The 10,489-nt window shown below is 37.6% G+C and overlaps 3 protein-coding genes across 3 annotated transcripts in view; 2 read left to right on the top strand and 1 right to left on the bottom strand.

Moving 5' to 3' along the window:
• Positions 952-3,651, bottom strand: LOC104721479 (protein CYPRO4-like). The gene is made up of 2 exons (XM_010439465.2): positions 1,857-3,651; positions 952-1,512 (listed from the first exon to the last, which is right to left on the bottom strand). The coding sequence occupies exons 1-2, from the start codon at positions 3,513-3,515 to the stop codon at positions 1,231-1,233; spliced, it is 1,941 nt and encodes a 646-aa protein (XP_010437767.1). The 5' UTR covers positions 3,516-3,651; the 3' UTR covers positions 952-1,230.
• LOC104721478 (signal peptide peptidase-like 1) lies at positions 5,062-7,442 on the top strand. The gene is made up of 4 exons (XM_010439464.1): positions 5,062-5,229; positions 5,672-6,572; positions 6,707-6,907; positions 7,153-7,442. Exons 2-4 carry the CDS (start codon positions 5,775-5,777, stop codon positions 7,270-7,272), a joined length of 1,119 nt encoding a protein of 372 aa, XP_010437766.1. The 5' UTR covers positions 5,062-5,229; positions 5,672-5,774; the 3' UTR covers positions 7,273-7,442.
• LOC104721477 (peroxidase 47) overlaps positions 9,579-10,489 on the top strand; it is a gene marked incomplete in the record, with an annotated part of 2,897 nt that continues 1,986 nt past the window's right edge. The window contains 2 exon segments of the mRNA XM_010439463.1: positions 9,579-9,855; positions 9,948-10,061. Coding sequence (XP_010437765.1) covers positions 9,643-9,855; positions 9,948-10,061 — 327 coding nt within the window.

The raw sequence follows: 10,489 nt of genomic DNA, 5'->3' as shown, positions 1-10,489 counted from the left end.
TTTTTTTTTTGAATTTAATGTTAAATTATATTCAAAAGAAAATAAACGTTTTACAAAGCTGTTGATAAAACCATTTCAAAAGAATAAACATATGGAATCATAAGATTAAAGCTAGTAAAATCTTGCTGCAAACCAGGCTTGGATGTTTATGTCATCTCCAGTTCTAAGATTGCTTAGCCGATTGCGGACTGTTTTGTCAATGAGCTTGAGTAACCTCGCCTCCGTAACAGGTTGTTCACCATGGCGCCGGGCATTTCTCTCTAACCATAGTGAGTGAAGAGTGGTCTGAAAAGCATAGCCGACGAGAAGTTGTGTGGTCTTGTCAAGCTCTTTGCTTCCGAGTAGAGCCATAATCTCTTTCCAGTCTGTGGTATACTTATGTAGCAAGAGCTTCTTTGCCAGAGCCTCCCACATGCGTTGTGAAAAAGTACACTCAAAAAAGAGATGTGCAGTTGTTTCCATCGAGTTGCTGCAGAGTACACAGTTGGTATTAGCCCCTGAATTCCATCTCTGCAATTTGTCTCCTGTGGTGAGCCTGTTTTTTACCACAAGCCAATTGAGAAAAGCAAACTTCGGTGTAGCATAAGGTGACCAGATCACTTTGTAGCCCTCAAAAGTTGGATGGGGAGACCGTATGAAAAACCAAGTGTCTTTAGTTACAAACTCTGCGCGGTAGCAATCATTCCTCCCCTTCCAGAGAGCCTTGTCATGAACAACCTCATTTCTAGATAGCTTGTGCTTGAGGATCTCTGCCTCAACTTGGTTTAGCAGAGCTTGTCTATGTCTTCTCTGTCGAGTCATAGTCATGACGTCTGCCATTGTGCTCGAAGAAGCAATTCCGAGAGCAATAATTCCTCTGTTCCCCAGTCGTTCATGAATGCATCCCAAAACACTCCAAAATAATACACAGTTGCTAATTGAAACATGGAAAAAAGTTGAGCACCTTTCTAGCAAAAATTTTCCCAATAACATTCATAGTCCTGTTACTTCGAGTGAATTGGATAAGCTTTCTTCATTCTACAACATCTTTCAATGAAAAAGAAAAACCGAAACGTCTACAATACGATCTTTAAAAGTCAAACCAATGAAACTTAGCAACATCATCAGATGTCTTTTCTCTGAATCTAACAGCGTACTAAGAGCCAGAACATTAAAATTTCACATGGGTTACAGACAGTCTAGAATTCAGATTATGTAAACTTGTGGTCCATCACTTGCCTGTCTCGCCAGTCACCGCTTGCTGGATAAGCTGAAAGAGCTAACCTTCATGGGAGTTGCAATGACCAAAGGCGCTTCAGGTGAACCAGAGATTGCAAAGTTGTCATTCATGAAGCGACTGTCCACGATAGATTCATTTCGAAGGACTATCTTGTAGCAGTAGCATTTCTTCAGCCCTTCCTGCTCATTGTAGCATTCATGAGATTTATTCTTCACTTGCTGAAAGTTCCATATCACACTGAACTTTCCAACAGTTGCTACCACATGACGCTCCTGTTTCCCATCCTCCGTGACCTATACATCAAAGTTTTCACAAAGAAAAGATAGATAAAAAGAGTCAGGATTGAAAAGTGTGCCATAATGAAAAAGACAAAGTACAGTTTGTCCTGCAGCAGCCTAGACATTTTTAACAGAATTCTTCAAGTGAAAAAAAGAAAGAAATCGCATAGACAACTATGGCTTTGGGGTGCACGAAACATTCAGGCATCAATATGTTTGTCTTCCAGAAAAATCTTAGACTTCAATAGTACTTTGAGCAAAACATGAAACATTTCAAGAATGTCAAACATATTGATGCAACTATCAAAATTTCAGGAATGTTACTTTGTCAGCATGAATGCAACTAGAGTTTTGCTTACCCAAGAAAACTGAGCATTGCGGAATTTGTTGTCAGCTCCAGCTAAATGGGCATCAAGAGGTCTCAACTTAAGCAACCTTGGTGCGGCAATCTTATTTCCCATGCGACCCTCGAAGCCGGTCTTTGTTTTGCCACTTTTATCAGTGAAAAGGGTACAAATAACAATCAAATAAGTGTCAGTTGTACCAACTATCCATTTCCCATCGAATGTAGCATCCACATGAGTAACAGGTGCACCAAGTCCAGGGAAAGCCGTCTTTGCCTGCCTCATAGTGTTGCTAGAGTAAAGTCTAATCTTGCCATCAAGAGAGCCAACAACAATTGAGCCATCACCAGTAGTCGCAAAGCACTGAAAGTTAGTCCCTCTAGAAAACTGATGCCCCTGAGCCCAATTCAAGACTGGAGTATTCGCAGTAGCAAGATCCTGAACCATCCCATATCTGTCACGCATATCCCACCTACAAAGCCTATTGTTATCCAAACCAAGAAACGTTGACGCAGACGGGTCCAATTGAGCACCTTTACCATCATTAGTAATATCACTCATAGAGATATCCACACCATCTTTCTCAAACTTCCACTCAGAAATAACCTTCCCGGTCTCAATGTCAAGCTGATGGATACCTCGTGAATGAGGCGTTTGACTCATAGGACTCATGAGCAGCATATTAGTCTCAGCTCTCATGAGAAGAGCCTTCTTGGGGGCAGAGGAGTGAGCTCGACCATAACCAGGCTCAAAGTTAACACAAACACCTTTCCCTTGAATCCCCTGCCTCATGTTCTTAAAAACCTGAATACCAGAATCTCCAACAAGAAAACTATTATCCAAAGCACCTAAAGCTAAGCTATGTATACCCTCACTGGTCGCTTCCTCAAAGGCCTCAGTCAAATCCTGTGTATCTCTCGACGGAGTTGTTGCAGATCCTCCTGGACTTTGAAGCAATATATCATCAGCGTCTTCCCACATTGAATCATCAGCAGCTTCAGGATTAGCCCAACCAATGAAATCTTTCCCATAGATCTTTGCCTTATTGGCTTCATTCATCTCAACCCCATGGTTGTTCTCAAACAAGCAATTGTTAAAACTGCTCACAAAAGCAGAGAAATCTTCTCCGCTTGCGAATTTCATAGCCCAAACAGCTTTAGCAACGAAATCAACACGGCGTTGATCTTTATAAGCCTTCAATTGCATCTCATCAGAGACTTTTTCACGGATCTTGCTTCCGACTTTCAAAACCCACCATTCGTTATCCACATCTCCGTTCACATCGTCGTCGTCTTCATCATCATCTTCATCTCCTTTTTTGTCGGTCTTAACGAAACAGTAAGCAGTCAATTTCTCAGCGGTGACCCATTTGGCTTTGGGTGTGTTCCCATTGATGTATCGGAAAAGGCGAGCTGAGTTCTGGGTAGACGAAGGGGTTTGCGCCGATGGGTATTTCAGTTTCAGGGCTTTGAGTTTTGCCTCGACGTCGTCGAGTGATGAAGATGGAGATTTAGAGCCGCGACCGGAGGAAGAAATGACTAACGTATCGTCCCTGGAGTCTTGGAACTTGTCTTCCTCTTCTTCGGCCTCTCTGCCTTCTTCGTACTCTTCATACTCATCCTCCTCATCTGAGGAACAGATCTCTAGATCTTCATGACTGTGAGCTGCTCCCATATTGAAGAATCCTAGTGGGAAATGAAAAGAGCTAGAGAGAGAGAGAGAGAATCTGGAAACAACGGCAATGAGATTGAAACGAGAGAGTGGGAAACTGAAGAAGAAGACGAAGAGCGCAAGTTCGAATTTTGAAAAATTAGGGTTTTCTCAAACCGGCTATAGCCAGTAAGTACCTGCAGAGTAGTACTATTAAAATACCGGCTACAGCAAGTTGAAACTTCGATGATTTGGTTCGATTCAAATTCAAAATAATTATGCTGGTCCGGTTTTTTAGAGGTACGGTTATGTTTTTTAAAAATATTTGTAGGCGTATAAAACGTTGCCGTTTTACACGGAGTACAATACGTTATCGTTTAGATGAATGATTCATATATTAAGCTTCTGAAAGTATTTACAAGGTACAGAGCCCTTAGACCATCCACAATGGTGTGGGACTTTTTTTGGTCCCCCACATTTAATACTAATATTTTGAGGGTTTCTTATTTTTAGTAGGAGCATTGGTGTGTATTTGGGTTTGGTCCCCCAAATAAAATAATATTATTTTGAAAGTTTAAAGATTAATTATTTAAAGAAAGAAAATACAAAAACATACAATTTAGAAATTAATAACATTAAAAATATAACATAAAAACATCAAAACCAAAACAAACATTTTATTCAACTCATAGAAATTTTAAAATCAAACTTCATTATCCGGAAGATGTCCAAAGTTTGTCCAAATATGCTCAATCAAATCATGTTTTAGTTGATCATGAGCTTGTTTATCCCGAAGTCTTGTTTGACGAGTAATCGTACTGCTGATATTTGAACCCACACCGGCGGCACCAACGGTAAATGTTTGATCCACATGTTCTCCGTGTTGAAATTCAGAAATAATGTTTCGGTAACTGTATGTATGTCGTTCGTCTTCGACAATCATATTATGGAGTATTATGCATGATCTTATTACATTTGCCATTTTGTTTTTATCCCATAAACGAGACGGATTTTTAATAACGGCGAATCTAGCTTGCAAGACTCCAAAGGCACGCTCAACATCTTTNAATCGGCGCCAATCAAGGTTAAATCTCATGTAGTGGGAAGAAGACTAACCTTATTTAGACGGATATCATCGGGAGAGAAGCTCGAACCGCCGGACAAGCTTCGGGTGACAGGGACAGATCGCTTCGGGAGAGAAGATCGAACCGCTGGACGTCTTAGGTATTGAAGATCGGACCGGCTTCGGATGCGACAGAAGATCGGCTTCGTTAATCTGGCAAGATTTTCCGGTGAAAAGAACAGAACGTCGTGGAGGATCGAATCGCCTTCGTGGTCGCCGTCAAGAGGGAGAAGAAAGAACTCGGGATGATTTTGTCTCCCGAATACATTTTTTTTAGACCTAGCTTATTCGAGAACAAATCACACGGCTACACGTGGCGAAGAGGACGGTAAAAAAACGTCCCCAAATAAGAACCGTTTTTCAGATATTGGGCTTTTTTTCATTTAAATTTAAATCCAATAAATATTGGGGACGGGCCAAATCCACGCCATTGTGGATGGTCTTAGTTAGAACAGGTCCAAAAAATTAAGGATCCTAAACAAACTTAGTCGGAGAGAAGAAGTGAAATTGGGGACAGCGGATCCAACCACGCGACTGAAAGGCTGAGACCTAGATCCCAATTATCTCCGGTTTCTTCACTTTCACTGTCTCCTCCGTTGTTAGGGTTTCTCTCAGGTCTATTCCTTGCTCTCTCTCTCTCTCTCGATCTTATTTCTTCTCTTGCAACTGAGATTTATTGCTTGGTTTCCCACATTAATTTGCTTTTGTTGCTGAGAAGATGAATTTGATTTCTGATTTATATATTGAATTCCTCGAAATTGATTCATTGAAAATAGCAACTTGTCTTCTTATTTCTGGGTTTGTTAATAAAATGTATAATAAACTTGGTGAGTTGAGTTTCCTTAATCTGGTTATAAACAATTTGAGATTTACCTTGATTCTTAAAGAACTCAACTTTAGCTCTTTGAGGTGTTAATTTGCAACAGACATGTACATTAGTGTTCAGTTACCATGTCCTGTGATCACCCTTGTTCTATAAAGCTCGTAAAGACTTTAGCTTTTTTTTGTTTTAAGGTGGCTTACATGAGTTTATTGGTCTGATTTTTATCTTTTGCAGGTTCACACTTATGCATTTCATATATACGCTTGTATGTGAAAAGGTTTAGTGGGATATATATATATATATATAATCTGAAGGAAGGAACTCTTCTTCTCTTATCATGGAGACTCTATGGACTCTTTTGTATTTGCTAGAACCTGCACCAGCCACTCTCATTGTCACAGCTGTCACTGTGACTTTTGCTTCCGCTTTCCGTGCACTTAACTATGGCAAAGAGATGGAGAGAAATCGTGACTTCTCCGAAGCTTCCATTACACTAGATAGCTCCCAGGCCTTGATGATCCCAGTTATGAGCTCTTGCAGTTTGCTTCTCATGTTCTATTTGTTCTCTTCTGTTTCTCAGCTCCTCACTGCGTTTACAGCCATTGCTTCTGTTTCATCTCTCTTCTATTGGTTATCGCCGTATGCTGTATATATTAAGACGCAGCTTGGTCTGTCTGATCCCTTCGTCTCACGCTGCTGCTCGAAATCATTTACAAGAATCCAAGGATTGCTACTTGTGGCTTGTGCTGTGACAGTTGTGGCATGGCTCATCTCTGGCCATTGGGTTCTGAACAATTTGCTTGGGATCTCCATCTGTATTGCGTTTGTCAGCCATGTTCGTCTACCCAATATCAAAATATGTGCTATGCTTCTCGTGTGTCTCTTTGTATATGACATATTCTGGGTTTTCTTCTCTGAAAGATTCTTTGGTGCTAACGTTATGGTAACTGTCGCAACCCAGCAAGCATCAAACCCGGTTCACACAGTAGCTAACAGTTTGAATCTTCCTGGACTGCAATTGATCACTAAGAAACTGGAACTGCCAGTGAAAATTGTGTTTCCTCGGAACCTATTGGGAGGTGTAGTGCCCGGTGTGAGTGCCTCAGATTTCATGATGCTTGGTCTTGGTGACATGGTACATACTAAACCCTTCTTTAGATTTTCAGATTGGCGTGTCTTTATTTGTGTACCAACTGTAAGAAATGTTCTCCATCATATTACAGTGACCAGAAAGGAAAAATAATCCATTGATTTATTATATTGTTCCAGGCTATCCCAGCAATGCTTTTGGCTTTGATCCTCTGTTTTGACCATCGAAAAACTAGAGACGTGGTGAATCTTTTCGATCTAAAATCTTCCAAGGGGCACAAATACATATGGTATGCACTTCCTGGATACGCCATTGGCCTGGTGGCGGCTCTAGCAGCAGGTGTATTGACTCATTCACCTCAACCAGCTCTACTTTATCTGGTAATATATCTCCATCTTTTGAACTTCTTTGTTCCTCTGGTGTTACATGAAAAGTATATATTCTACATGCATCTGTGCACAACAGATTATCAGGACTTGATTTAACCGAAAGTTTGTTGATAGTACATTTCTAGTTCCAATCCAATGTTTGTCCTAAGAAGTCATTTTTGTATATTTTTATGAGCTCAATTAGTGTGAAGTGAGTGTGTGATGTATAACCTGTTTTCGATGTGGGGTATATACAGGTACCATCGACATTAGGACCGGTGATCTTCATGTCTTGGCGGAGAAAGGATCTTGCGGAGCTGTGGGAAGGTCCTGCGTCATCCAATCCCACTGAGAAATCTCATGAAATAGAGATATGAGTTTATATATCAATCAAAGATTATTCAGAAACCTAAACATAAAAATAAAAATAAAAATAAAAAAAAAAACATAAAACAAAGACGTTTAGTAGGAATGATATCAGATCAAGAGTTCTTGTATTCTTAAGTTGACAAAAAAAATCAAAACAAAAAAAGGAATTGGTCGACCAGAGAGTGATGTTTTATGTCCCCTCATTTGTTTGCGTTACACATATCTTACATACAACCAAAATATTCAAAGGAAGAAAAATATAACATTCAAGTTCTTTCTTCAAAAGTTATCCTTTTCTTATTATTAGAGGTGTTAATGTTGAGCTTAATATTTAAATTATGTCAAGGTTTAAGTGTGTATACCAATTACACAAATTTAGTATAATTTATTTTTCCACTAAATTCTTAAAACTTTTCAATTTCTCTATAAAACTAAAACCCACTAAGATTAATTAACAATAAACCAACAAAATATAGATAAATATACAAAACACTATACATGTGTTTGTATCGTATTTGAAACCAATTGTCTAAGAAACGTAGTGAAGAAATCTGTATAAGATATACATATTAGACCCTCTATAGAACAGTAGAAGTGTATCATGAAGTTTATAACACTTGCCAAAAATTAACAAAAGGAAGAAACATTTAAAAGTTCAACTGTTCTTGTCTTCACCGGATAAGGCCATCATTAATGGGAGAACACCAAGGGTGTTCTAAGCCCAAAAAAATTATAAAAATAATGAATAGTGGCTTAGAACACTTTTTTTAGTTCTTAATGTATAACTGATTTAAGCCCAGTTCTTATTTGACGTGGCTTCATGTGATTGGACGAGATTTTTTGGAAAAAAAAAATATTTTATTTATATAAGTAAGCAATTTAAATGTTAATTTATAAGTTTTTATAATTGTAATATGTTTAAGAATATTATATTAATTTATAAGTATATAATTGCTTTTATATAAGTATGCAATTTAAATGTTAATTTATAAGTTTTTATAATTGTAATATGTTTAAGAATATTATATTAATTTATAAGTATACAATTGTTTTTATATAAGTAAGCAATTTAAATGTTATTTTATAAGTTTTTATAATTTGTAAAATGTTTATGAATATTATTTCACTATATCTTTATTCTAAGAACACCATAATTAGTTCTCCCATTTTTTTTACCTATGATCTTAACAACTGACCTAACATTATTTTCACTATATATTTAATCTAAGAACACAAAAAAAATTCTCCGATTAACGATGCCCTAAGGAAGTGGAAGAATGTACCACTAAAAAATTCCGCGTCGGAAGCACTCAGTGATAAAGTGAAACTGACATGCGATTTACATTAAAAATACCAAACTGTCTTGTCCATTTCTACGGACATTGCTAGTTAATGGAAGCCAGCTACATGTATCTCGCCTTTCTCCTTTGACTTTTTCATTTTCTTGAGTTCTTCTCTTCAATACGAGATGCGTCTATGAGTTTTGCACATATATTAGTCGCTGATCAAATCAGCCATTATCTTATTCAGCACTAAAATGTCTAGATTCAAGAATGTATACAAGTTCTAGATTGGTCGACCCATCTCTACACCGTCCACATTTCCATAAGAATTCTTTGTTCAAACAAATATATACTTTAATTTATCTGAACGAAACGGAACATGATCAAGCTCCACAATCTTAAACAAAACTGAAGAATTTAGGGGATCTAACGTTTATTTAGGTTTGAGACTTCTCATAACTATATACTGTATGTCTGTATCACATGTTTTTTTAATCTTTTGGCAACAAAAGAACTATAATTCTTTTGGTTAGGCATTTTGTTTTAATTAGTTACAAACTCTCTCATTTTTTATGAAATTCACATTCATATAAAAATAATGAAAGTTTGGATCATAACTAAAATCTTGGTCAGCTATAGCAAGCGTGAGGTATTAGCTAGTGTTTTTAATTTTACTTTAAACTTGATGTAATACATATATAGTGCTATTAGATAAAAATTGTGTGGACAAAGCGAATTCGAGTTTTGGTAAAGGAAAGAAATGGTCGTATGTGTCAACACTACGTGCCACTTTTCATGCAATAACATGCAAATTAGGTCAGCCATTTGGAATAAAATACTAAAGTTTTCACTATGATAAGAGTAAACGGGAAGGCACAATAGACCACTATACCAAGCTTTAATCTGCTTCCACCTCATCATGGGACCAATCAATACACAAATCGTAAAATATAGGTGTGTATATATATTCCAACCACTCCAATATAAGTGTCTCTGATCGCGACTTCGTACTATATATATAAGCGATATACAGAGTGAAGCTGCGTAATTAAACTGATTATCATACTAACAAGACGTAAGATAGACAATAATAAGATGACTAGGGCGAATATAGTGAGCGTGATTCTGTTGATGCATGCCATTGTTGGGTTTCCATTTCATGCGAGAGGCTTAAGTATGACTTACTACATGATGAACTGCCCTTTCGCCGAACAGATTGTGAAGAACAGTGTTAACAATGCTCTTCGAGCCGATCCAACATTAGCCGCAGGTCTTATCCGTATGTTGTTCCACGACTGTTTCATTGAGGTAACGTTCTTTCTCTCCATATTCTCATCAATCGTGTGTTTTACGTTAATTTTTTTTTTTGGAGAACTTAAGTTTCCTTTTGTCCTATTAAGGGATGTGACGCGTCGATTCTGCTAGATTCAACAAAAGATAACACCGCGGAAAAGGATTCGCCTGCGAATCTGAGTCTACGTGGCTACGAGATCATAGATGATGCAAAAGAAAAANATTTACCTCTATAAAGGAAAATAAGTGGAACTTTTAGCTCAAATTTTTTTTAGAATGAGAATAATTTTTTTAATTGTTTTATTAGTTTCATATTATATATATATATATATATATATGTTGGTTATTCTTATTGTTTAAATACAATTAAATTGTGGATAAATTTGTTCACCATATAAAAGAATTCAAGACATTGAATGCTCTAGAATCTGTTTTGGTTTTAACTTGTGGAAAATAATATAGGAGCACATACCCTAGGAGTTGCACGATGCTCCTCCTTCAAGGCTAGACTTACCGTCCCAGACTCTTCAATGGACTCGACTTTTGCAAACAGTCTTTCCAAAACTTGCAGTGCGGGTGACAATGCAGAGCAACCCTTTGATGCGACCCGCAACGATTTCGACAATGCTTACTTCAATGCACTCCAGAG

Source organism: Camelina sativa, chromosome 11 (assembly GCF_000633955.1).
Source record: "Camelina sativa cultivar DH55 chromosome 11, Cs, whole genome shotgun sequence".
Taxonomy (NCBI): domain Eukaryota; kingdom Viridiplantae; phylum Streptophyta; class Magnoliopsida; order Brassicales; family Brassicaceae; genus Camelina; species Camelina sativa.
This window is presented reverse-complemented; position numbering and strand designations above follow the sequence as displayed.